At 36.6% G+C, this 26,242-nt stretch overlaps 7 protein-coding genes across 21 annotated transcripts; all 7 read left to right on the top strand.

The window, feature by feature from the left end:
• The first annotated feature begins 3,945 nt into the window (after nucleotides 1-3,945).
• Nucleotides 3,946-6,248, top strand: LOC103866433 (probable RNA-binding protein ARP1). Of its 7 annotated transcripts, none has more exons than XM_009144358.3 (7): nucleotides 3,946-4,199; nucleotides 4,309-4,559; nucleotides 4,649-4,784; nucleotides 4,903-5,026; nucleotides 5,135-5,171; nucleotides 5,253-5,598; nucleotides 5,683-6,248. In XM_009144358.3, exons 2-7 carry the CDS (start codon nucleotides 4,374-4,376, stop codon nucleotides 5,784-5,786), a joined length of 933 nt encoding a protein of 310 aa, XP_009142606.1. In that variant the 5' UTR covers nucleotides 3,946-4,199; nucleotides 4,309-4,373; the 3' UTR covers nucleotides 5,787-6,248. The 7 variants fall into 7 exon arrangements, with proteins under 7 accessions (XP_009142606.1, XP_009142602.1, XP_033147362.1 ...); XM_009144354.3 differs by having other exon boundaries at nucleotides 4,897-5,026; XM_033291471.1 differs by having other exon boundaries at nucleotides 3,970-4,199; nucleotides 4,369-4,559; nucleotides 4,897-5,026.
• Nucleotides 6,249-7,996: 1,748 nt separating this feature from the next.
• LOC103866432 (two-component response regulator-like APRR9) lies at nucleotides 7,997-9,935 on the top strand. 3 transcript variants are annotated; one of them, XM_033290878.1, is made up of 4 exons: nucleotides 7,997-8,373; nucleotides 8,447-8,629; nucleotides 8,697-8,827; nucleotides 8,921-9,935. In XM_033290878.1, exons 1-4 carry the CDS (start codon nucleotides 8,220-8,222, stop codon nucleotides 9,710-9,712), a joined length of 1,260 nt encoding a protein of 419 aa, XP_033146769.1. In that variant the 5' UTR covers nucleotides 7,997-8,219; the 3' UTR covers nucleotides 9,713-9,935. The 3 variants fall into 3 exon arrangements, with proteins under 3 accessions (XP_033146769.1, XP_033146770.1, NP_001288875.1); XM_033290879.1 differs by having other exon boundaries at nucleotides 8,005-8,373; nucleotides 8,447-8,616; NM_001301946.1 differs by having other exon boundaries at nucleotides 8,220-8,373; nucleotides 8,447-8,608; nucleotides 8,921-9,712.
• Nucleotides 9,936-10,538: 603 nt separating this feature from the next.
• Nucleotides 10,539-12,631, top strand: LOC103866431 (metal tolerance protein 1). Its single transcript, XM_009144352.2, has 3 exons — nucleotides 10,539-10,791; nucleotides 11,287-11,329; nucleotides 11,406-12,631. Exon 3 carries the CDS (start codon nucleotides 11,406-11,408, stop codon nucleotides 12,537-12,539), a length of 1,134 nt encoding a protein of 377 aa, XP_009142600.1. The 5' UTR covers nucleotides 10,539-10,791; nucleotides 11,287-11,329; the 3' UTR covers nucleotides 12,540-12,631.
• A 341-nt stretch (nucleotides 12,632-12,972) lies between these two features.
• Nucleotides 12,973-15,539, top strand: LOC103866430 (transcription factor bHLH70). Of its 3 annotated transcripts, none has more exons than XM_009144348.3 (4): nucleotides 12,973-13,954; nucleotides 14,234-14,749; nucleotides 14,826-15,137; nucleotides 15,199-15,539. In XM_009144348.3, the coding sequence occupies exons 1-4, from the start codon at nucleotides 13,907-13,909 to the stop codon at nucleotides 15,268-15,270; spliced, it is 948 nt and encodes a 315-aa protein (XP_009142596.1). In that variant the 5' UTR covers nucleotides 12,973-13,906; the 3' UTR covers nucleotides 15,271-15,539. The 3 variants fall into 3 exon arrangements, with proteins under 3 accessions (XP_009142596.1, XP_009142598.1, XP_009142597.1); XM_009144350.3 differs by having other exon boundaries at nucleotides 12,974-13,942; XM_009144349.3 differs by having other exon boundaries at nucleotides 12,978-13,948.
• A 1,505-nt stretch (nucleotides 15,540-17,044) lies between these two features.
• On the top strand, nucleotides 17,045-18,594 carry LOC103866429 (protein CURVATURE THYLAKOID 1B, chloroplastic). Its single transcript, XM_009144347.3, has 6 exons — nucleotides 17,045-17,352; nucleotides 17,435-17,574; nucleotides 17,656-17,742; nucleotides 17,839-17,901; nucleotides 18,187-18,224; nucleotides 18,301-18,594. The coding sequence occupies exons 1-6, from the start codon at nucleotides 17,187-17,189 to the stop codon at nucleotides 18,356-18,358; spliced, it is 552 nt and encodes a 183-aa protein (XP_009142595.1). The 5' UTR covers nucleotides 17,045-17,186; the 3' UTR covers nucleotides 18,359-18,594.
• An 844-nt stretch (nucleotides 18,595-19,438) lies between these two features.
• CCA1 (cataract, congenital, cerulean type, 1) lies at nucleotides 19,439-22,315 on the top strand. 4 transcript variants are annotated; one of them, XM_009144345.3, is made up of 8 exons: nucleotides 19,439-19,692; nucleotides 19,794-19,848; nucleotides 19,980-20,091; nucleotides 20,194-20,255; nucleotides 20,485-20,679; nucleotides 20,766-20,879; nucleotides 20,951-21,766; nucleotides 21,851-22,315. In XM_009144345.3, exons 2-8 carry the CDS (start codon nucleotides 19,810-19,812, stop codon nucleotides 22,175-22,177), a joined length of 1,665 nt encoding a protein of 554 aa, XP_009142593.1. In that variant the 5' UTR covers nucleotides 19,439-19,692; nucleotides 19,794-19,809; the 3' UTR covers nucleotides 22,178-22,315. The 4 variants fall into 4 exon arrangements, with proteins under 4 accessions (XP_009142593.1, XP_009142594.1, XP_033146768.1 ...); XM_009144346.3 differs by having other exon boundaries at nucleotides 19,440-19,692; nucleotides 20,957-21,766; XM_033290877.1 differs by having other exon boundaries at nucleotides 19,464-19,692; nucleotides 19,735-19,848.
• A 246-nt stretch (nucleotides 22,316-22,561) lies between these two features.
• Nucleotides 22,562-24,792, top strand: LOC103866426 (soluble inorganic pyrophosphatase 3). Of its 2 annotated transcripts, XM_009144344.3 has the most exons (9): nucleotides 22,562-22,923; nucleotides 23,002-23,137; nucleotides 23,220-23,248; nucleotides 23,332-23,397; nucleotides 23,736-23,843; nucleotides 23,930-23,995; nucleotides 24,118-24,238; nucleotides 24,331-24,412; nucleotides 24,495-24,792. In XM_009144344.3, exons 1-9 carry the CDS (start codon nucleotides 22,810-22,812, stop codon nucleotides 24,535-24,537), a joined length of 765 nt encoding a protein of 254 aa, XP_009142592.2. In that variant the 5' UTR covers nucleotides 22,562-22,809; the 3' UTR covers nucleotides 24,538-24,792. The 2 variants fall into 2 exon arrangements, with proteins under 2 accessions (XP_009142592.2, XP_033147356.1); XM_033291465.1 differs by lacking the exon at nucleotides 22,562-22,923 and having other exon boundaries at nucleotides 22,967-23,137.
• The last annotated feature ends 1,450 nt before the right edge of the window (nucleotides 24,793-26,242 follow it).

Raw genomic sequence — 26,242 nt, 5'->3', positions numbered from 1 at the left:
CCGCCTCCAAAACCCTAAACGCCGACTCCTCCGACAGCACCAGCCAGCACCCACCGCGCCGCAACACCATGGTTAATAGACTCGGACCCGCAGCGTTGCTTCTCTCGAGCGAAGACGTCGCAGGCAGAGCTTCAAACACAGAGCAACAAGCAAGGCGGTAAGGAGGACAAGACAATCAGAGGAGCAAAAGGAAAAACGAGGAGAGAGGAAGAAGAGGAGCCTCCGACGCCGAAGCTAACGTGAGCACCGGACGAGGGTCCGAGGAGCCTCCGACGCCGGAGCTAAGCAGAAGAGGATAAAGTTTGGTTGGTTTCTAGAGATGGAAGGGAGAGAAGAGAGAGAAAGAGGATCCTCTTTAAAACCAAATAGTTACATGACACTTGCAATATTAGTGATTATTTTTTGTAACGAAAAACTTATAATAAGGGAGCCTCATTAGCTTTCAAAGTTTGCTGGTTTGATGATGCTGGTGCGACACCTGATTCCGAATCATTGTTAGATTTTTAATAAAATCTTTGTCGTCTAATATTTGTGTTCTTCTACGTATGTGTATCTCTTGACGCCCTCGTAGTAATTAATTGCATGCATATGAGAAGAAGGTGCATGCGTGTCTTTTTTATTTCAAATTTGCATGGTCAAATGCTCTGTTTTTGTCTTTTTATTACAAAACATGTATTTAAATAGTGATATTGTAAAATGCTATCAAAAGCTGAAGGATAAACGTTTACGCGTATTATATGGTGCATTCATTTCTTATACCCATTGGATGGTTTATAGTCGTATAGAATATTTGTCTCTTCGTGATGATTGTGTCCCTATATGCTGGCAAAATATAGTAATTTTTGTATAACTAGGTGTCCTAAGCTAGAGCATTTCGGTTTGCTAATTCTGGTCGAGGCGTAGCCCGTAATGATCAAAATGTACACTTCATGGAAGTCGATATCGTTCACCTATAGTCATGGCATGGGCGAATCTACATTGAAGCTTGTGGGTGCACCCATAAAATTTTAATAATTCTTATGTTATACATATAAATTATAAGTAAATTAGTTCATTTGAGAATAATTACACCCAATACTTTTTATAATTGGAAGTTCTATGCACCCATTTTCATATTTTTTTTTTTACAAATACGTGTGTATATAATATGGTTTATCGACATTATGCATCCATTAGAAAACTTCTCTGGATTCGCTCCATTTCATGGGCACACTTTAGTCTTAGCTATCTGAATATTTTAGGATCAAAATAAGGAGCTATTTTCATTGCATTGATTGAGATATTTATGTACAGTGTATTTAGTTTCACACACACACAAATCGGGGCTATTCTACGATCAGTGATTAAAAATTTGAATCCAACAAACAAAGTAAATACTTTGTACATCTTTTGATCATAAAATTTTGTTGCAAGCAAACATTTTATTTACCACACATTAATCTTACTTATATTCATCTAAGGACATCATTAACCCCGGTCTTTTAGCCGGGGTTCTTAACTCATGATTTAACATTTTTTGTTTTTTTTTTTACATTTTTCGGCTAAAAGACGGCTCTTATATCTCTTATTTATGAGACGATTCTTAACTTTTCTTAGCTAAAATCTAAGAAAAGCTAAAAACAGTCTCTTAGCCGAAACTAAAAACCTCAGTTAAGAGACTGGGGTTGATGATGGTCTAACTATATCTACACTTAAATTGCTCTTTGTTTTAGTCTATCAACATATTAAACACAACTGAACGTAGGAACCAAACTCTAATGAAACCAAACTTAACCTAAATGATTTTGGCTAGTATTAGCTTATAGCTTTACTCAATCTTAATTAACTGAATCAACTCTAGTAAATTAGAGCTTTAGGCGCCAATATATATTAACAATATTTTAAAAGCGACTTTTATACTCTAGTCGCATTTCATGCATGAATTTTTTGTCTGAGTCTCATCCCAGGAATGCTGGCTCTGTGTCAAAAAATGTGTGGTAAATAGAACTATTTTTGTAAGTGAAACTGAAACCCTAATAAAATGTATTAATCGAAGTTACAAACGGGTCTTTAACTAACGGGCCTAGTGTGTGATACATGCATTTTTTTTAGTGCACTGTGTGTGATGCATGCATGCATGAAGTATCTTAAATTAGAGTAACTCTAATTAAATGGGCTTCAGACTATGTAATAACAGATAGATTGAAGCCCATATATAGCCTCTTCCTCTTTTTTAATAAACGAATTTCCCATTTTTATTAGGTGTTCCGATCTGCGAAGAGAATATTCCACCACTTGGCACGAGACGTTGACGGTCAAAACAACAACGGAGTCCGTATCACACGCTGTCACGTTCAAACGCCACGACACAAGAAACCAATCACAGCGTTTCTAACGGTTTTTCAGACTTTAAGGAAACAAAATCGCTGGACACGTCACGCGTCAATTACTCTTTTTCCTTTATAAAAAAATTAACATCACTGAGATTAATAATCGCATGCATGCGGGACCACACTACGCGTGAGAAAGTAATATCTTTTATACCGTTGGATGTAAATTGTGCGATACATCTAACAGTTCTTGTGCAAGTAGAGAAGTAAAAAAATCCATCAAAATATTTTTTTAATAATATTGCAAAGTGGCTGACCACAAACATGTGCATGCCTGCCTGTATCTTGCAGCCTTCATGTGGATTTATCAGTGCCACACTATCCATCATCAAAATAACTCATAGTATCATTATCATATACACTTTCTTATAGGAAAACATACGTTCCTTTTAGAAGTGTGTATATATATATATATATATATATATTTTTTCAAAATCAACGCAGTAAACTAGTTATTACTAACGCAAAATGTGTTATATGGTGCAAAATAAAGCTAAAGAACATACTCCGGTATTCACTGGCGGATGTTATTATATAGGGGGGGGGGGGGGGGGGAAATTGAGGTTGGCAAATTCTCAAATGTTAAGTTGACTTTACACATTAATCTGACAGTGCATGTGAGTGTGCTACAAATGGTCATAGCCTCATCATATTCACGATACTTATAAATTCATATATTTCTTCACTTATTATACTAGTTTTACAATATAGATGTATGAATCGTTCTCTTTGCATGTTCTAAATGACAACGGGTAACGATTGGTGGACGTACACATCGACCATTCCATGTCTTGAGACATTTCCACAAAATTTGAGAACATTTATCCAAGTAAATAATTTATACTAGTATTATAATATGGAAAACAAAATAAAACTGCATGTATTTCCACAGTTTACCGTTAGTTCTTAATAGTACTCCATTTGACGGCTGACATCGAATAAACAAGAAAGTAGTAGTCCTAAGATACTTTATATTAAAATAGAGTATAAGAGTATAAGCTAATTTGAAATAAAATTAGAAGGAATATCTGAGGATGACAACCTGGCTTTGGTTCTGTGTGTTTTAAACCAGGTTGTGTCCTACAAGGCTACAACTATAATTATCTTTTGTCCCAAAAAAGGTTATACAACTATAATTATTTTAAAATGTTTATGATATAATACACTCTTATTTTGCTCCCAAAAAATTACTCATACATTTTTGTAATTTAATTTTAAAAATCGAAAAAAAAGAAAAGAGAGAATTTAGAGGGTTGTGACACAAAGTTGAGTTATACACAAAAAGTAAATAATCCATTCACATTGCAGATAACACATTATTCCTTTTTTTTTTGTTCTACAAACATCTCTACTACTGAAATAAATCAGATATTCACAAAACTAAAACAAAACAAACAAAATTAGGAAAACCATTTTTTCTTTTAACCAATTTGGAAAACCTTTTAATGTGTAATAAAACTATAAAAAACGAATCGATCAGACCAAAAAGCAAGAAAAGAAAAACATTTCAAAGCTTTTAACACGGTTAATTAATTATATAAATCTCGGAGACGAACGGTCAAAGCTTTGGTTTAATTATTATTTCATTCCATATATATACTAAAAATTGCAGATTTCAAGAGACAGAGAGGTTGAAGACAGCGAAGCAAATGTTTCTGCAGAGGACCCCATGTTGATATATATACAGCGAAAAAGGTGAAGTCGAGTCTCATTATTTCAATTACCTTCTCTCTCTCTCTCTCTCTCTAGCCATTGTCGTGGGATCCCACTAGCAGCTTTCCTGTCTTCTCCATCTCCATTGGCTTCTTTCTCCAATAGACATAAACAGAGGTCTCTGCACTTCTTCTGTTGTTCCACTCTTTGCATCGAAAGAGTTAGTTTTTTTTTTTTTTTTTGCTTTTGTTTATTTTAAAAGTTACAGTTTTTAATTTGTAATCAGATATTTGGGAACCAAAGAGAGAAGAAAGGTTGAAACTTTTGATGTGGGTTTTGATTTAAGGAGAGATGGCTCAGCAGCAGAGACAACAGTTTCAGATGGGTGATACGAAGCTGACGAAGATCTTCGTGGGAGGATTGGCTTGGGAGACGCAGAAAGATACAATGAGACGTTACTTCGAACAGTTTGGTGAAATCGTTGAAGCTGTCGTTATTTCTGATAAGAACACTGGCAGATCCAAAGGCTATGGCTTTGTAATGTTCTTCTTCTTTACCTTACTCTGTTCTGTTTCTTTTAGATAAAAAGTTTTATGATTTTTTTATTTTTATTTGGTTTTGATCAGGTGACGTTTAAGGAAGGAGAAGCAGCGATGAGAGCTTGTCAGAATATGAATCCTGTGATTGATGGAAGGAGAGCTAATTGCAATCTTGCTTTTCTTGGTGCTCACAAACCTCGTCCTCCTACTTCTCCTAGACATGGTTTTTTTTTCTCTCTCTCTCTAGAATGCTAAGGGTTCTTTGGATCTTTTTTTTTGCTTTTGTTACTTGATTAGCACGTAAAGAAGTCTTTTTGATGAATGTTTGATGGCAGGAACAGGTAGATTTAGGTCACCAGGAGGAGCAGGATTAGTTGCTCCTTCTCCTCAGTTCAGAGGCTCCTCTTCTTCCTCTGCTTTTGTTCAACACACTGGTCAATTCCCAATCCCTTACTCTGCTTATGGGTAAGTACTATCATCACATCAACGACAACAACAACAACATCAATGATACTGTTTATGTTTATTTTTGTTTTATTGTGACAAAATGTTTTTTTTTTTAATCTTCTGCAGATTCTCTGGTTATTCTCAGGAGGGAATGTACCCAATGGTTAGTTAAAAAAATTTCACTGCTCTTTCACTATGTTGACTGATTCCATTTTTAATTGAATGTTGTTTTTTTTGTTTGCAGAATTACTACAATCATCATCTCTATGGAGGACAGCAGTTTTCACCATACATGGGACCTCCAACATCAGGATCAACAGGAATGTTCCATGGTTACTATCCTTACTATCCTCAGTACAATCCAGCACAAAGCAGCAATCAAGCTCAAGCTCCAGCTCAAACTCATCATCAAGGTTTCAGCTTTCAATACACTACTCCTCCTGCTCCTCCTGTGTTACACTACCCTTACTTGCCTCATCAGCAATTCAGCTCTCAGCCTCCTCCACCTCCAATCCTCTCCCTTCCAACCTCTTTGGCTCTATCATTAGCATCTTCAGCTCCATCTTCATCCTCTTCAGCTTCCACCTCAGGTTTGATATAACTAACTACTCAATCTTTGGTGTTTTTCAAATCATCCTTGGTTTGTTGATTGTTTGTTTTGTTTTGTATTTTAGCTGCAACAACTGCAACCAAAACAGTGGTTATTACTACAACAGCAGAAGCTGAAGCTAGCAGCAACAAAGATGGTCATGAAGCAGTTACATCATCAACCATCTAGATAGAGGATTGATGCAGTACTACACTAGAAGAGGAAGGGACTAACTAATCATCAATCTCTCCACCATGTTCAAGAAACATTTATTCATATCGTTTTTAGGATTCTAGAATCTAAATCAGTAGTACCTAGGAGGAGGAAGCCGAAGAAGAAAGAAACAACCATCAGTCACATTCTTTGCTTTATTTATTTTTCAAGGATTCACATTGCATTTTAGGTTAAAGAATCAAATAGAAGGCATTGGTGGCCTTTTCTTGGTTTCTTGGATTGATGCAGAAAGCATCATTCAAAAATTACATTTATTTGGGGATTTATTTTTCAGGTTCAGAAGAAATGTTTTATGTCTTCTTTTGAACCCCAAACAGGATTTTAAAGCTTTGGATAAGCTTGAAACTCCCTTTTCACATTTGTAATTCTTGAAACGGTTTTACTTCAAATCTCATTGCTTGTTCTTGTTCTTCACTATGATGACTATACATTTGAAGATAAGATCTTTAATCTGGTTGGTTCTAGGGAAACACAAAAGCAGTTCACAGTTCACTTTCAGCTGGAATTTCCTTGTTTTTTTCTGTCAAGTTGTTGATATAACATAGCTCTTTAATTTATTTTCTAATTGAAATTTTCTAATTTTTTTAATTTGAATTTTGATGATTATTTCCTTTAACGGTTGTCAGTGTAAAATGATGATTGTCTTTGGATTCCAAAGGGGATCTTATGAAGACAAAAGTACCGGTCAAAAGACCGTTGTAAGAAAACGGATCTTTGTCTTCTATGATAAAATTTCATGAATGTTATTGTTTAAATAACCTTGAAATAGAGATGTTAAAACAAAACAGTTGTATCAAAAATTCGAAATTATTTGTTCATTGTTATGAATATTATGTGATGTCCCTTATAGAGTAAACCCAACAATTCTTTTTGAGAAAAAATAATTTATGGTCCAATTAATATTATAAATTAATAATTAGTTTATAAAGTTTTCTGGTTTTGTTGTGACGTATGTACTGATCTTCTCTATTTTGTTGGTGAATTTATAGAGTCTTGGTTTTTGCTCAAAAAAAAGGAGTCTTGGTTTTGAGATTTTATTGGTTGTTGATGTTGTAAACTTTGGTTTTAACTTTTAAGCATAAGGGAAAACATTAAATTCGCCTCTGTCTGCGACTCTGCAATACAAATAGGAAATGGACAAACAAATTTAAGGCCTAACTTTATATGATCACCAATAGTTTGATTAGAAGTTAGTCTTGTATGCAAATGTGATGGGCCTTTGCAAATGTAAGGCCTAAGTTATATAGCTTCACAAATAAAATAGATTTTAGAAGTTATGAGTGGTAGTATACAAGAAAGGTGGGCCTTCACAAATCTAAGGTTAACTTTTTAGAAAGCCCATTGTTCTTTTGGTAATCTGTAGACATATGTGTAACCACGTTGGCAAGCTTGCAGCCTTTTATGATTAAACACGCATGGTCGCACGCATATGTCAAGTTGTTTGTTGTGGGTTGCGTATTAACTGTCCATATCATAGACCAATAGATATTTTCTTTTGTTAGTACTATTTTGATGGGACATTTTTCCAACCAAAGCAAAATTTACAGATTTCTCTAGAAGGTGGAAGTAATTTAAACTTAAAACTAGTTTGGTATATATTGAAGCTAATTTGGTCTTCAAAAGTATATACTGAAGCCAATGCTGTCGTTTCTTACAAAATACATGTATGAAAAATAACCACATACGGTCTAGAGTCATAAAAACTGTTTAATTTTAAACTTGTACATTTATGATTGGATATCAATTGTTCTGATATGGTTGGAAATTTTATTTTATTTATAACAGAAAAAGTTGTATTAAAGATGATTTATATGCTTTTGTGAAAAGGATAAACACCATCCAATTTGAATGATACACAGAGCTGCTAGAAGTAAAAATATCTACTTTTGAAACCAATCAACATCCCTATGATCAAACTCCAGCCACACAAATACACCAGAACACCCACGTGTCGTCCAGATAACCACTAGTTCTCATCGCCCACGGGACAACAACTCGGAGGCGAATATCTCCACTTCCTCAAAACAATACGATCCCGACACGTGTACAATGGACCGCCATCTCCACCGAATCAGCCACGATACAGAAAAAAATCAAAATAATGGCCCATATTAAGCCACGTCAGCCCACTGACGGCCCGCATTAATACTCGCCGTTAATTAGATCTTCCCCCAAATTTGTTTATTTCTATTCTCGTCTTCCTCTGAAAACTTACTTACAAAAAAGTCTTCGATACTTTTCGCGATTCCGAGCAGCTCTGATCGAAAGTCGTTCTCTTTCTTCTTCAATCCTTGTTCTGAAACGATTTGCTCAGGCGGGTTGAGATCGAAATCAGATATCTTTTCGACTTTATTCGCTCTGTTTTTCCTCTGTTTTAAGCTCGAATCGATGGCGGAGACGATGGTGAGCAGAATAAAGTCGCCGGAGGTTGTACAGTGGGAGAAGTACCTTCCCAAAACGGTGCTTAAGGTTTTACTCGTCGAGTCCGATGACTCAACTCGACAAATCATCACCGCCCTTCTTCAAAAATGCTCTTACAAAGGTCGTTGCTTTACTCTGTTTTTATATTTTAAAAGTTTCCATCTTTGTATCTGATTTTGAATTTTCAAAAACAGTTGTAGCTGTGTCCGATGGTTTAGCTGCGTGGGAGACACTAAAGGAGAAGTCAAATGAGATTGACCTTATACTAACGGAGCTTGATTTGCCAGCTATATCTGGTTTTGCGTTACTTGCTTTGGTGATGGAGCATGAAGCTTGCAAGAACATTCCTGTCATAAGTACGATGGTGATCCCCTCAAGTCCGTTCTTTATTATCTTTTGTAATCTTTAGTCTTTGTTGTTCTGATGTTTTTTTTTGTTTTTTAGTGATGTCGTCGGAAGATTCGATGACGATGGTGTTGAAGTGTATGCTTAAAGGCGCTGCTGATTATCTGATTAAGCCAATGAGGAAGAACGAGTTGAAGAATCTATGGCAACATGTGTGGAGAAGACTTGCTGTAAGTTGTTTTTTTAGTTATGTTTCTAATTTTGTCTGGTTTCTAAAAGTTTGGAAGACTTATTATTGTGTGTTTTGGGTTATGAATAATCAGGTGCGTGATGGTCACAATGGTCACGGTCTTAGCTTACCAGCTTCACAGCAGAACCTTGAAGATAGTGATGAAACTAGTGCAGATCATTCTGATCAAGGAAGTGGTGCTCAGGCTACAACAAGCTGCTACGGTAACAATAAGCTAATGGAGGATGTGACAATGGATTTGATCGGTGGAATTGACAAACGGGCTGAGTGTTTCTACGGAGACAACACTCGTGATGAGTATGTTGGTCCGGAGCTTGGACTTTCTCTGAAAAGATCTTGCTCTGGAAGTTTCGAGAAGCAAGATCAAACCACCAAGCAACAAAAGCTTAGCCTCTCCGATGAATCAGTAGGCATTACATTAACTTGTAGATATGAGAACAGCCAGGCAGCAGAGAAGGGAGAGGTTGGTGTGGAGCCGAGTAGCTCAGGTGAGCCCAAGACACCAAGTGAATCACATGAGAAGCTAAGATTTGATTACGGAAGCGCTACAACGAGCAGCAACCACGAGAACATGGGGTCATCGAGTTTAAGCGGACAAAATGAGTTAAGCTTCCGTAACCAAGTTGGTTCTGAAAGCACCAATGATGTGAAAGCAAAGGAACAGGAAGAAGAAGGTTGTGGTCTGAGTGTAGAGCAACGTCGGAGTCAGAGAGAAGCTGCGTTGATGAAGTTTCGGTTGAAGAGGAAAGATCGATGCTTTGACAAAAAGGTAAGGTATCAGAGCAGGAAGAAGCTAGCAGAGCAGCGTCCACGAGTGAAAGGCCAGTTCGTGCGTGCAGTGATGAACTCAGATGCGTCTAAATAAAATAAAAGCCTGAAGCTTTTTGTCAGTTTCTTTTGTTGTTATACCTATATATCTAGTTTGGCTTTTTGTACTTACTTGAGTGTGTTTCTTCTTCTCAGCTGATCTGAGAAACTGGGGTAAATGTTCACCCTTTGGCCTTTGTATTTATTCTGCGAATGATCAAAAGTAGCTACGTTAGTCCTATAATTCAAGTTTTTCTGATCCATAATATTATTATTATTATCTTTCAAAATTAAGCATTTTTCAGTTTAGTTTTCATACTAGCAATGTTTTTTTAAACTTGACCAATCTGATGGTTGAATTGGTTTAACTATGAACCGGTTATATAGTTGAATTGGGTCTAATAAATAGTTCGACCATGAACTGATCACGTAGCCGAATTTGATCTTAGACTTATTAAACAGATAAAAACTATCAAAATTTTATAAATCACCGGTATAAACATAAAACTAATTTAAATTATAATATTTTACGTTTTAAATTTATTTATATTTTATTTATGTATCATACTTTACTAACACTATTTTTAAAATTTATACATTAAAAATATATTAAACCAGATTATTAAATCATGTCTGATCCGTCGAACCATATTGAACCGTGATTCATAACATTTCTGTTACAGTTTTTGGTCCGGTTTAAAAACACCGCTCTAAAGCTTAAGAAAGATGTGTAAGTATTGAAGAAAATGTCGCAAAAGAGAGAGAGAGTTCCTATCCTAACCGTAAAAACCCGCGAATTACTTAAACTAAACCGGTTATTAGGTATCTTCCCCTTCAATCACTCACTCCCGGTTTACATAAGACGGGTTCAGTAGTGTTGGGCCACGTGTATCTTACTTTGACCGTCAAAGAGGGGAACCACAGAGATTTGGAGATAAGAGAAAGAAAAGAAAAGGACCCAAGAAGAAAAAGGGTTAGGTGGAATCTCGTGACCATCGGTGGCGGCCGATCCTTTTTCTCTATAAAAAGGCTCCTCCTTTATCTGAGCTACAGGCAAAAGTGAATCTAAAGGGTTTTCGAATCAATGGTGAATATTTTCAACCAAGTACCTTCATCCTCCTCTCTCTTCTTCTTCTGGTAAGCTCTTTAGGCTTTGCTGCTTCAATTATATCTGGAATTACACTAGTCTGATTACTATTATTATACTTTAAAACTTTGATTCGGTCTTATAAAGCATTTTGTTAGGGTTGCTAGATTCTGGACTTGGTCTGATTGTGACATCTGGAGTTGGTCTGATTATGACGCTTCCATTCTGTCTTTATACCTTTTTTTTTAATCATTATTTGAGGTCAAAACTTGAATCAGTATTTTTTGTATGTGTGGGTTTAAATTGTGTTTTTTTTAATAAAAAAATATTGGGTTTTTGACTCTGGTTATGATGATTATTATATACTCTGTAACCATTGACTATAGTTTTTATATACTATTAATCTTTTCGTTTGTGTGTTGTTGTTCTAGAAGAACCTCTTGCTCCTTCTACTACTTAGATTAGTAGTGGCATACATGTCCTTGAACCTCTTACTTAATCTTTGTGGATGCTAAAGTTTCTTTTTTTTTTTTTTGTATAAACAGATTCGGAAACCTATTGTGCTTCACTCGCATTCTTATTACAGAGGTAACTGATCAATATATGGTCTTATAGCTTTGTCTTCTGTAGTTCTTGTCTCATTCTTACTTGGAAACCTTTTCAGATGGAGCCTTCAAGCCCCCAACATAGTCACATCATCGAGGTCAATGCATCAAAATCTGATGAAGAACAGAGAACAACAACGCTTGGTTCAGTTAAAGTCTGTGGAGAAACACCTTGTCATCTCAACAATGCCTCTGGTGACGCCGAGGAACGCACTGCCTCCATGAGAAAGCTCTGCATCGCTGTGGTGCTATGTCTTCTCTTCATGACTGTTGAAGTCTTTGGTGGGATCAAAGCTAACAGCTTGGCTATACTTACCGACGCAGCTCATCTCCTCTCTGATGTTGCCGCCTTTGCCATCTCCTTGTTCTCCCTGTGGGCTGCCGGCTGGGAAGCGACGCCTAGGCAGACTTATGGGTTCTTCAGGGTTGAGATTCTCGGAGCTCTTGTCTCTATCCAGCTCATTTGGCTTCTCACAGGGATCCTTGTCTATGAAGCTATCATTAGACTTCTTACTGAGACCAGTGATGTTAATGGGTTTCTTATGTTCCTTGTTGCTGCGTTTGGGCTGTTGGTGAATATCGTAATGGCTGTTCTCCTAGGACATGATCATGGCCATGGACATGGTCATGACCATCACGACCACGGTGGGGTGACTGTTACCACCCATCACCATCATGGTCATACTCATGGTGAGGACAAGCATCACTCTCATGGTGATGTTACTGAGCAGTTGCTAGACAAATCAGAGAAGAGGAAGAGGAACATCAATGTGCAAGGAGCTTACCTCCACGTCCTTGGAGACTCAATCCAGAGCGTTGGTGTTATGATTGGAGGAGCCATCATCTGGTACAAGCCGGAGTGGAAGATAGTTGATCTGATCTGCACGCTTGTCTTCTCGGTTATTGTCTTGGCGACAACCATCAACATGATCAGAAGCATTCTCGAGGTGTTGATGGAGAGCACACCGAGAGAGATTGACGCTACGAAGCTGGAACAGGGTTTGCTGGAGATGGAGGAAGTGGTGGCTGTTCATGAGCTTCACATTTGGGCTATCACTGTGGGGAAAGTGCTGCTTGCTTGCCATGTTAATATCACACCGGAGGCAGATGCTGATATGGTTTTAAACAAGGTTATTGATTACATCCGGAGAGAGTATAACATCAGTCATGTCACAATACAAATTGAGCGTTAAAAAAGGCATAGCAAACATCTCAAGAGTCTTTTGTATCTGTATTCTCTTTATTAACAATAATAAAATCAATAAAGTTTCAATCCTTTTTCACATTCTCTTGTCATCTTTGTTTGGTTGAGCTCAAGTAAGCTTTTTGTCTTTACATAAGTGTAGAAAGGACACAACTTGGTTAGAACAAGAGATGTCATGTCATTTCAACTTTTCTGTCCTTCAGTTTAGATTTTTATCATCTTCCTAGTAATCACAGGAGGGCTTGTGAATGTGTTTAGAAGCAGGATCTGATTTTGACTTTTTAGAGTTTTTTAATGGTATGTCACAAGTGGGGGCCATGTTTGTCCTAATAGTCGGTAACAAGAACTTATAAGTTACATCAGCAAGTACCACACAGAGAGATGAAATCTCAAAACACCCAAGTAGTTGATGATAATTGATAAGGCTTGTGTAACATTATGTAAAGGTTGGATCTTTTTTTAACTTGCTTAGGACCCGTTCTGGTTCTTATTACATACAGTAGTATAAACGAGATCTTGAGATTGTGTTTGGATTGGATCTCGTAGAGAAAAGAGACTAGTTTTGGCTGTGTTAGGACTCAACACGTGAGGTAAACAGAGGCCACAACTGAGACTAGAACATGGATAAGGTTTGTTCATGTGAGCTTTGATGATCAAATCTACGTTTCTTGTTTGTCCTCAAAAGTTATGGATTTGATCGATAACAAACCAAGTTATCTGGAAATGTGTAGATATTGCAATGATGTATGCATAAGTTATTTAATACTAATAAACTTGATGAAAGCAAATAAAGATATTTTAGAGACAAACACTAGTTAGTACCCTCAAAGACAAGGCATAGACACTTGTATGCTTAGCAGATAAGAAGCCAGGATTCACGCGTTAATAGATAGAATGAACAAACACTTGAAGCTTCAATTTTTATTCATTTCACAAATTAAGCTCTCATCTTCTTCTGAGTATTAACCAAAGTCCCCACAACCGTCTGTCTTCGCTGCCAGACAAAAACTGCTACAGCCAATAATGTTTTTTCTGAGGGACCTTTCTTCTGTCAGAGACTCTCTCTTCTCTCTCATCTTCTTACCCTCACCAACTCATCTTCAGTCCTCTAAAACAAACATCTCTTTTTTTTTTACTTTTTTGTTTTACCTCTTTGTTTACTTTACTTTATCTCTCATATCTCACTTTCAGTTTCCCATTTTCTCTTCAACATCCTCATAGCAATTAAACACCACTGTTCTATATATAAAGCTAACGGCTTAAGCTTTACATGAGTTTCTTATTTTTTTTTACTTATTTAAAAAGTCCTCACATTTATTTCTAGTGATAAGAGGGAGAGGTTTCTCAGCTTTTGTAATGGAGGAGAAGATACAAGGACAAAACAAGCTCTCTGTAAGTGTAAGTGTAAGTGTTATCCTTATCTCAAATTTGGAACGTTTTAATTTAATTTCTTTCTTCCGAAATGAGTCAAGAATGGTTTAGCATTCAATGCTGTGTATGTTTGTTATACCTAAAACACTTAACAAATCTGCTCTCAACTGTTTCCCTCTCTTTGAAACATTCCATTTTTCATTCTAGTTTTGTTTTCTCTACACTGACCCACTAACCAATTTTAATTTTCTCTCTATCACACTCACATGGTAGGTATCACCTTCCTCTGTTTTTCACTTTCTTCTTGTGCAGTCTTTGGATCAGAAAGTGATTGTGAGAAGAAGCTTACAAGTTCAAGGATCATCAGAGGATCAAAGATTTGTCCTTGAGGAAGATATGATGCAACAAAGTGAAGATCTTTCTTCGGTTTTGTCTGTCAAAGACCCAAACTTTCTAAGACTACTCTCTCTTCAAACACTCCAAAAGCCTTGGGAGCTAGGAGACTATCTCCCACATGAAGTTCCAGAGTTTCATTCACCCACCAACTACTACCATCAGAACCCATCTCTGGAAAGAGTCAACGAAGCCATCTCAAGCCAAGAACTTCAGTTAAACCCACTACGCAAGCGCAGAAACAACAACAACTTGGTAGCAGCATCAGTGAGCAGAGAGAAGAGAAAGAGAAAGAGAACCAAACCAACAAAGAACACAGAAGAGATGGAGAGTCAGAGAATGACGCACATAACGGTTGAACGTAACCGCAGACGCCAGATGAACGTTTATCTCAGCTCACTCCGCTCTCTCATCCCATCTTCCTACATCCTTAGGGTATATGATCACTTACAAAAGCTTCAACCTTTATAGGTAATAACGTTAGAGTTCTTCTAACAAGTTCTGTTCTTAGGGAGACCAAGCGTCAATAGTAGGAGGAGCTATAGACTTCGTGAAGCTCCTCGAGCAACAGTTACAATCACTCGAAGCGCAAAAGGTTACTCAACAAACTGATACCAAAGACATTTCGTTAGAACAAAGTAGTAAACTGAGAATCGATGCCACGGTGATAGAGAGTCACGTCAATCTCAAGATACAATGCCCGAAGAAACAAGGACAGCTTCTTAGATCAATCATTTGGTTAGAGAAGCTTAGGTTCACTGTTCTTCATCTCAACGTTACATCTCCATGCAATGCAACTGTCTCTTATTCCTTCAACCTCAAGGTACTTAATAAACTATATGCTTTAATGAAAAACAAAAATCAATATTTTTGTTATTTCTCAGATGGAAGAAGACTGTACTTTGACATCGGCCGATGAGATAACGGCGGCGGTTCGTCAGATATTGGACTGCTGAGTTAAGAACAAGAAACCCAAAAAGCAAAAAAAAAAGAGTAACGTTTCTTTCATAATAATATGTTGTTTTGTTGGTATGTAATTGGAGTCTTCTCGGCATGGCACTTTGACTTTATTTAAAAGGGCTTACTCTACAGTATTGTGGACCCATTTGATAGATGTATATCAAGTTTGACTTCGTATCTTCTTATTCACGATTCATTGTCTTTTTGTTTTGCTTTTGCCTCTCTTTTGGGGTTTGACTTTTATTTTGACAAACATGTTGTGGCATTGGGTTGTGAATGTTCAAGTAACTGATCGGTCCAAAGATTGAAATGCCCACATGTCTTTGAGCTAAATACAAACAAGGCCCGTTTCATGTTTCTAGTCATATCACATTTTCAGCTTGTAACTTAGCCTAAACTTAAACCAAAATTTCTTGTAATTTAGAAACAAGCTATGTAAAAATAACCAAATTTATCCTTTGTCACTAAGGTATGTAAAAGAGAATTTAGCATTTTACATGAGTAACAATAATACACTAATTTTTTTGAATGAATAGATTTTTAAATCTATATATACATTTTCGATAGAGAAATCTGAACCGAATTTAATCCTTCTTTTTAGAAAAGATATTCATTATGAGAGAACTTAAATCTTAGTTTCATAGGCTACACATAACAAAGTAAGATTGGACTATCACCTTCGTATTAGTGATCCAATCACATAGGTGAGAATTTGCAACTTTTTTTTAAAAATATATTATCTTATATTGTTTTGAGAATTTGCAACTTGTTTTCTTTTATTTCTCAAAAAGAGAAGTATCTAAATTGTTGTTTCAATTTGAAAATAACATTTGGGTGCCGATTCAAGACTCCACACACAATTTCTTTTTTACAAGTAATATAGTTGTTGTTTGTAAATTGCTTGTAATTAGCAAAAATAGTAAGTGATGATAATGGTTTTCAGCAAAAAGAATCTCACTTTTATGCTTTTCTTTCTTTGGCTTTTCATACGATGTCTTTAACCTCATTTGTTTTATTTTGTTATTGCTTATCGCAAGGTTTTGTTTTCAGAGTGGGGTTTCTACCACCTGTGACTGCATATAAAAAAAAATATACCAGAGAGAGACTTAAAAACAAACATTATTACGTAAAATAATTTAGAAAATAAGGAAAGCCATTACATATGCGACTGCGTGGTCTCATCAGTGTATTCACTTATCTTGAATTTTAATTTTAATTTTTTGGACACTAATGTATGTTGTATACAAACTAAAAAGGAACAGCTAGCATTTCATTTGAGTAATAATAGTGCATTATTTTCTTTTAATGATTAGAAGGTTATAGACCCGTAAATTATCTTAGAGTGAAATTTAAATTATGTAATTTAATTTATTTTTGGAAATAAAATTTGTTTCTACTAAATTTTATGATATTTCTGTCAGATAATTTATAATTTTTAGCCAATAAGCTAACACTTCATTGATAATAATAACACAATTTTTTATCTTTCATTTAGTGGTTTTATAGGCATCAAATAACAAATTAGGATTGTATACTCACATTCATATTTAATGAAAGCCGCTGTTTTGAAGAAAATAACTTATTAGGATTGCACATGATTTTGTAAAATTGTCTTCTTTATACCTCCAAAAGAAAACGATATAAACTTTTGTCCCAGTTTGCAAATAAACAAAATCCTATCCAATCAGAACACCAAGACCATCTCTGTGTCCGCCACGTCAGCACTATCCTGATCGAGAAACCCAAAACGAGTGGTGGAATCGTTTCCGAGTGCTCACAGAGAAACCATCTCCACCACAAGCAAACTCTCAGACACTTGTTCTCCACTAATCTCAAGTCAATAATAATCACAATCACTAATTGCTTCTCATCAACAACATTGTCTGGCTTCTGTGATTCGAGCAGCTGAGCCATGGCTTCACTCTCAGTCTCTGCCTCCTCGACGATCATCGACTCAAGAGCTCCTCCTCCTTCTTCTCGACAAGCCTCCTCCTCTTCTCCTTCTTGTATCTCCCTTCCCACGCTTCCTCCTCAGCCGGCTCAGTCTCAGACACGCGCCGCGAAAGCCACTGCTTACTGTCGGTTCTCCAATCTGAAACTTTTTTTTGTTTTAGAGTTTTAAAAATGTTAACTTTTGTAATGGGTTTTGTTTTTTTAAAGGTCGGAAGATTGTCAGGAACGTTTTGACGAGAGCTGCGGATGTTGAAGTTGCTGCCACTACTCAAGTTGAAGCTCCTGCCACCAATACCGAAGCTGCGAGTACAGAGTTACCTGATATTGTCAAAACCGTTCAAGAAGCTGTAAAGACTCTTTACTTTTTACATTCTTCATATTAAACCGTGAATTGGTTCTGTTTTGTGAACTTGATTTTGTTGTTGAAGTGGGACAAAGTGGAGGATAAGTATGCAGTTAGTTCTCTCGCAGTTTCTGGTTTTGTGGCTCTTTGGGGAACTGCTGGTGTGATCTCGGTGAGGATAATCATCATTACATCTTCAAAACTCTTTAGTTTTGTTTAAGTTTCTTTTGTTTTGATTTAAAATTGTGAATATTGTGTGGTGAAACAGGCAATCGACAGGCTTCCGTTGGTTCCTGGTGTTCTTGAAGTTGTTGGTATTGGTTACACAGGGGTGAGTTTCTACTTGTTTCATCTTTGTCTTTGTTATATAATTTTGAATCATTACCTGATTTAGCCAACTTGTTTCAAGGATTTAGAGGAGATTTGTTAGCATCACTATTGGGTTTAGGATTAGTCCTCTGATTCATTGGAGTAATTATGCAATTCGTGTTTTCAATATTGACATCTGATTTTATATATTGATTGCTTGCTACTTCTCATTAGTGATTCTTGATTCTTAAGACAATCCGTTTTATATGTGATGGGCCTTAACGTGCCTTTTTTTTATTTTTGCCAGTGGTTTGCTTACAAGAACCTGATATTCAAGCCAGACAGGTCAAGCAATCTCCTCTGTAACCTGTATTTGTTTTAGTTTTTGAGAAAATGAAACTCATATGGTAACGTGTTTCAGGGAGACTCTAATTCAGAAGGTGAAGGACACGTACAGAGACATAATAGGGAGCAACTGAACCAGGGGATGAAGAAGAAGAAGAGCCTTTTAGAGGGGCCATTCATGAATTGAATGAATCTAACACAGCCCACATCCTTCATTCAATCTTCCCTTCTCGTAACTAAATAATTATACATCCTCTTTGTCTCGGGTGTCGTTTTAGCTCAAAATATATCATACATCCATCTATGTCAGTGTTGTAAATTCCTCAAGACTATATATATGAGAGATGTTTGTTACATTCTTACAAAGGTTTCATACTTTTGCCCTCTAAACTGTCTAGAAGATGGACACCCCCCACAGACTATATAAAAAAAAGAAGATAGCAAATATTCTCTTTATCTTAAAATGATGCACATTTTCTTTTAAAATTTCACCTATATAAAAATATATTAAATTTTAATTATAAATATATTATTCTGTAATTACCTGTTTTCTATAATTTAAAAACAATAACACTCTAACAATTTTATCATCACTCTCTTATTAAAATATTGTATACATAGCGTAATAATGTATTTTCTGAAACAGCTTAAAGAACATATATCTGTAATAAATATATTATTTTGTAATTACCTGTTTTCTATAATTTTAAACCAATAACACTGTAACAATTTTATCATTACTCTCTAATTAAAATATTGTATACATAGCATAGTAATGTATTTTCTGAAACAACTTAAAGAACATGCATCTCCAATAAATATATCAATTAAGTCCATCAAAGCGTCCGGCCCATTTAAGTATATATAGTCCGTGAAGCACAAGCACCCAATGCGGGTATCGAGAAGTTCTCTCTTTAGATACCCAAGGCCAAGGGTGGGTCCACAGATGATTCTAGTGTGTAAGACACGTGTCGAGAAACTGGTGGGAGAGAGGTATGGTATCTGCGGGTCCCACTATATCAAGATATTATAGCGCTTTGACATTTGTAACCTTTCCGACAGTCCTGAACTCGTGGCCTGTGTGCAGAGATAGTTGTGAACAAGTTGGGCACGAGATGGACAAGAAGGGAAACACATAAAAAGCTGTATCAAAGCACTAGCCACTAATATGTCGACATGTGGCAGTTTCTTTTGTGAGCCTCCAATAAATCTGAGATTTATAAAAAATCTGAAAAATCAATTATAGTGGCTGAGATTTCTCCATCTCCCACAGGTCTCATTGATCAAAAGGGCACATAGAGAGTCTTTGTTTCTTCTTCTCCCTTCTTCTCCGACTAACCAGGAAGCAAATTTTTTCAGATAACTATGGGATCTTCAGCTACTCCAGGCTGAGCTTTGTTTCTTCTATTCCCCGATCTCTGCTAGCTCTTTACAAGTGTTCTCATCCTCCATTGAATCTCTCACTGAGGTACTTTCAATACTGTTTTTATTTGGCTTCGAGTGGTTCTAGTTTCTCAATCGAAGAATCTTGTGGGAGAGGATCTGAAGCTGTGTGTCTGTGTGTTTTAGCTTGTAAGGATTAGTGATGGAGACTAATTCGTCTGGAGAAGATCTGGTTGTTAAGGTAATTATAATTTAAATGTTTGTTAAGGTGAAAGACCAAAGATGGAAACTTTTTTTTTTTGAAAAACAAAGATGGAAACTTTTGTGTTTTTTTTTTTGTTTGTTTGTTGTAATAAAAAAAATTAATATTAGACGAGAAAGCCGTATACGATAACAAAGCAACGTGAAAGATGGACTGAGGAAGAACATAATAGGTTCCTTGATGCCTTGAGGCTCTACGGTAGAGCCTGGCAAAAGATCGAAGGTTGTTTTTGATTTTTTTTGTATGTTCTTGTTCTGTAGATGAGGTTCCGTTTGCTTTGTTTGTTCAAACTGATTTGATTTTTTTTCTTATTCGTTTGGACAGAACATGTAGCAACGAAAACTGCTGTCCAGATTAGAAGCCATGCTCAGAAATTTTTCTCCAAGGTAACTGTCTGACAAGTGTTCTGCTTCTTGCTTTAGCCAATAGATATTGATTTAGCTGGAGAAACAAATGGTATCTGAGGTAACAAAGTAGTAGTTTTAGAGAGTGTTAGTTATCTTGTCTTCCTATATGTTTATCAATCAACACATGTTGTAATAGTTGTGTCTTCTCATAAGAATAGTTTGTTTGCTTTGTTTACTGGGTAACAAGACTACTCTCTCATCTCCTCAGGTAGAGAAAGAGGCTGAAGCTAAAGGTGTACCAGTGGCTCAAACGCTAGACATAGCTATCCCTCCTCCGCGCCCTAAACGAAAACCAAACAATCCTTATCCTAGAAAGACCGGAACTGGATCTCTCCCCATCTCAAAACCGGGTCTGAATGATGGAAAAGAGTCCCTTGGATCAGGAAAAGTTTCGCTTCCTGAGGTGAACTTCATAGTCAACATCTTGTTGTAGTATGTCTTATTCCTCCTCATGTAATTGAAACAGATTGTAATGCTTTTTCTTTTCAGACGACCAATGAAGATCTGCAGGAAGACAACTGCTCAGACTGTCTCACTCATCAACACCTCTCTGCTGCATCAAACGCAAGCACTTTTCTAGAGTTCTTACCTTCACGGGAACAGGTAAAAATTACATTGCTATTTGAGGGTTTAAGAGTATTAGTACTTTTCATGAAACTATAATGTGAGGGAAGGAACAGGGGAATAACAAGGAGTCAAACTCAGCCAATTACAGTGAACCTCAGACTTATCCAAGGCATATCCCTCTGCTAGTTCCATTGGGGAGCTCCATAACAACCTCTCTGTCACATGCTCCTCCTTCAGATCCAGACGAGAACAGTCATCATCCCCACACAGTTTCAGGCCATCATCAGTCCTTTCCTGACCATATCATGTCCACCCTTTTACAAACACCAGCTCTATACACAGCTGCATCTTTCGCCTCCACGTTTGGTGGCGGCGGCCCACAAGGGAACTTAGCCGCCATGGCTGCAGCCACCGTTGCAGCTGCAAGTGCTTGGTGGGCCGCCAATGGAATGCTACCTCTCTGCGCTCCTTTTAGCTCAGGTGGTTTGACCTGTCACCCTCCAGCTACTGCTTATGGACCTTCCGGTGAAGTAGACCACACAAAAACAGTGGATCAAGAACACTCTGAGGCTTCAAAGGCTAGATCTTCGTTGGAATCAGAGGAGGCTAAAAATGGGAGTAAACCAGATTGTCATCATCATCCTTGTGCAGCGACCGAGACTGATGCAAAGGGATCAGATGGAGCGAGGGACAGAAAGCAAGTTGACAGGTCTTCTTGTGGCTCGAACACTCCTTCGAGTAGTGACGATGTTGAGGCTGATGCTTTGGTGGAGAGGCAAGAGAACGGTGGTACCACCAATGAGGAAGTGAAAGAAGTGGATGGGGACACTACTAACAATCCACAAACTTCAGAGTCTAATGCGCGACGCAGTAGAATCAGTAGCTCTAACTTAGCTGATCCATGGAAGTCTGTTTCAGATGAGGTACTTAAAACTAAAAAGATTCAAAACTTCCTTTTATTTAAAATCGTTTATTCAACAAAATGTTATTTGTATTTTTTTTTTCAGGGACGAATTGCTTTTAGAGCTCTGTTTGCAAGAGAAGTGTTGCCACAAAGTTTTACATATAAGAGAGAGGAGGGTCAACAACAAAGATATCCAATGGAGCTTGATCTTAACTCAGCAGCTGATGATCAAGAAGAGAACAGAAACATAGCGTTTTTGGGTGCTTCAAAGCAGCAGCTATTAAGTAGAGGAAGGACAGGTTTCAAGCCTTACAAAAGATGTTCAATGGAAGCTAAAGAAAGTAGAGTCATCAGCAACACCAATCCTATCATCAGTGTTGAACAGAAAGATCCTAAGCGGATTCGGTTGGAAACACAAACTTCAACATGAAAAAAAGTTGTAACTCTATTATTATATCTGTTGTTTCTCTATTTTCATTCAAGTTTCAAAGATCACTGATACATTTTCTTCTGTTTTTGAGGGCCTGTGTATTTTGTCCATAGTCTTCTTGTAACGTTTGACTCTGTATTATCAAACAAATCATAATCTGTTTAATTTCTACCTCCCAAAAAAAACCTATGACACTTGCATGTATGTAAGTTAAAAACGCCTTTGCTTGAGATTAAAGAAACATTTTTTAAACAAGTCTATTGAGTCTCCAAGAACTTAAGGAATGAGCCCCACGGGTCGAGTGAGCAGGCGTGGAGGTTCACTGGTTGGTCGGGGCATTACATAAATTTTAGCGAAGTTGAGTATATTTGTGAAGAATGTCCTAAGACTTGAAAAACAGAGGAAGTTATAGTTTTTTCTTGGTTTTGAAGGTATGTAAGTCAAAAACGCTTTACTTGAGAGTAAAGAAACGTTTTAAATAATTATGAGATCGTGCTCTTGGAAGAAAAAAAACGTGACTGCGATTGGTTGTCACGATTACAACAACGTGAGGAGCAAAAAGAAGCAAGAAGGAATCGAAAGGTTGAGAAAGAATATCTCTGGTATCAATAAATGATGTTGACCAAGTCCTCATGCTATTATTAACCTCTGTTTTCTCGTGTATATATATGCATAAACGTAAGCTTTGTTTTTTCAGAAGTTACATTTGTTTTATTGTCCCTTGTAAAAAGAAAGAAGATCCAAAGGTAACGTATATATATACTAATCTCTTTAATGTTTCTTGATTCATTAGATCTCAACATATAAGATATGATGATCAACAGATGAGTGAAGAAACATATGAAGAAACGATGGAGTCAAATGAGTCTCCTCGTCCTGCTCCAAAACTCAACGAGAGGATTCTCTCAACTCTCTCCAAGAGATCTGTAGCCGCACATCCATGGCACGACCTTGAGATCGGTAACTTACAATAACCCTTATTAATCATATCTGATTATTATTCTACATGAATTCTCAACACGAGGTGTGTGTTTTCTTGCAGGTCCTGAAGCTCCATTGGTCTTCAATGTGGTATGTCTCTTATACAGTTACCTAATAAAACTTCTTTTATTAATTTGTATATTAGTCTTTCTAACAAGCGTCTCTCCGGTCAGGTGGTTGAGATCACAAAGGGAAGCAAAGTGAAATATGAACTTGACAAAAAGACCGGTCTTATCAAGGTAAATGAAATGAAATGAAATGATCCCTAGATTGTGAGATCTTCTTTTCTAACCAATAATTATGCATGCGGTTCGGTTACTTCGGGCTTTCGGGGTCATTTAGTTCAGAATTCGGTTATTTCGGGCTTTCGGGGTCAGTTAGTTCAGAATTTGGTTAGTTCGGGCTTTCGGGTTCTGTTAGTTCAGAATTTGGTTAGTTCGGTTAGGCAGAAAACTCGCCAATTGAACCAAAAACCAAGCATTTCATTTCGATTTTTTGGTTAGTTCGGTTCGGTTGGGCAGGTTCGATTTGCATGCCTACCAAGAATTATGATTGATGACATCCAATTCAATCTCAGGTTGACCGGATCTTGTACTCATCGGTTGTGTATCCTCACAACTATGGATTCATCCCAAGGACATTGTGTGAAGACAACGATCCTCTTGATGTTCTTGTCCTCATGCAGGTACGCAACATCAAAAATCACCAGAGAAAATGTATCATCCATTTCCCACATACTGTATAGTAACCTGTTTAAGCTTGTGTACGTAGGAACCAGTGCTTCCAGGATGTTTTCTCCGTGCTAGAGCCATTGGATTAATGCCCATGATTGATCAGGTTTCTCCTATTTTCAATAAAAGATGCACACATTTTTATTTAACAAGATTCATTTTCATATATTGTTTTCTTATAACGAGATTTATTTAACTTCTCCACTAAATTAGTATATATTATTACAGGGAGAGATGGACGACAAGATCATTGCCGTGTGTGCTGATGATCCAGAGTACAAACATTTCACTGACATCAAACAACTCGCTCCTCACCGTCTCTCAGAGATCCGTCGTTTCTTCGAAGACTGTAACATCATTTTCTTTATTAAGTTATAATCAAACTGTAACAAAAAATAAAAACAATATCTAAAGTTTCATGTATTGTGGTTATGCTTGTAGACAAGAAGAACGAGCACAAGGAGGTGGCTGTAAACGATTTCTTGCCATCAGAGAAGGCACATGAAGCAATCCAGTACTCCATGTATGCTTCCCTTAACCCGTAAACTCGCAGACTTTTATCAAATGATTAACGTATCTTATCAATCATTCTATTACATAAACAGGGACCTATACGCTGAGTATATTCTCCATAGCTTGAGGAGATGAACGTACAACAACACACTTATATTCCCATACGGCGAAAGAGATGATTCTTCGCAGCACAATATTGTTTTAATAATTGTTATTTTTCTTGTAATGTTGCAATTTTGTTGAATTTTGTAATTTGAAACTCATACAGAGACAAATGTATTTTATTTTTCATTTTTTTCCTTGTTGCTTACTGAAACTCATGTTAACTTGTATACTAATGGGCTTTATAAGCTCATATGGCCCAAATAAACTGTCTCTTTTAAATTTTAATAACCAGTGTAACAAACGAGTATTTAGAAACCAAGTAAAAACCACATACGTGAATCGGAAGTAAAATTGTACGTACTAAGACTCAGTGACACACGTAAGCGTAAAATATATACCAAAGAATCATAACCATAGAGGAAAATAAATACCTAACGAAAGATCTCTCTCTGTACACTAGTATACAAAACAGTACAGTGAACACAAACAGTTTTTAATTAGTTGGCAAAGTATCGTATCGTGTGTGTGCCTGTGTGGATCCAAATGAGAAAGCGACTAAACATGAGGTAGCACATATATACACAGAGAATGGGCTTTTCCATTTATCATCATATCGTATTTATTTTGGGCCTCACTTTTTCTTTAATAGGGACCACTCTATATATTATAGGGTTCCCTCACTTTATTTTTAATCAGCTAAATGACGAAATAATTTGTAATAATATGGACCGACATTTGTACGTGTGTATATATGTATACGCTCATCAAGATCTAAGGGTATGAACAGTGAATTGAATGAATGATTATAATGTGAATATATGAGCTGCAGGGAAGCTGACTATCGCAGTTACTGCAGAGTACTTTTTATATCTATGGAGTCAATGCATAAATATACAAAAGTTTATTAATAATATAAAATACATAATAATGTAAAATCATATAGTGTTTTTTCTTACTTCTTTTTTTTTGTAAATATTGGCAAAGAAAGAAGCATCCAAATTTTAATAAATAGTGTTTTTGGCCTTCAGAGTTGAGACAACCTGAGCGGGTTGATTTCATTTGTATCCATCCTTCTCTACAAACCTACCCCACCTTATATATTTGCATTTATATAAACAAAATCTAACTTTTTTCACTATCACGAACTGAAATGTTAGAGAAGTAAAGCAAACTATGAACAGAAGAACAGAGTCTATGAAACCAATTCTGTGAACATTGGTGTTGGTCCCCCTATATGTATTATTTGGGTTTGAAGTTTAATACTCGCATAAACCAATATATAATGATACTGTTGAGAGCAATAGATTTATTCTTTTTCATTTTCATTTGCACATGAACTTTTTAAGATGCATGCTTAGAAGACTAATTATGTTTAACCCCTTTCTTTTATAGGTGAAGGGCTGGCTAGAGAGAGATATTCTAGACTCAGGGGTAAATTGACAACTGGAGCATGTTGTTGCCATTATCGTACCACCGATTCTCCATTATTTATAGTTTTATGTTTAACCAAAATAATTTCATTCAAGAAATTGGACCGCCTTCCACTTCACCACTACCTCTTCGATGGCGACCGATCTTATATTTTTCTTTTCGATAAGTACTTATATCTTACATGTATTATTATCATCATCATACCCTTTTCATAATCAATAATGGTCGATTTAAATTAACACGAGTGACTCTACGGAAATAGCGTCGGTCCAAGATGCATATAACTAATTTCTATCATAATACT

Source organism: Brassica rapa, chromosome A05 (assembly GCF_000309985.2).
Source record: "Brassica rapa cultivar Chiifu-401-42 chromosome A05, CAAS_Brap_v3.01, whole genome shotgun sequence".
Lineage (NCBI taxonomy): Eukaryota > Viridiplantae > Streptophyta > Magnoliopsida > Brassicales > Brassicaceae > Brassica > Brassica rapa.
This window is presented reverse-complemented; position numbering and strand designations above follow the sequence as displayed.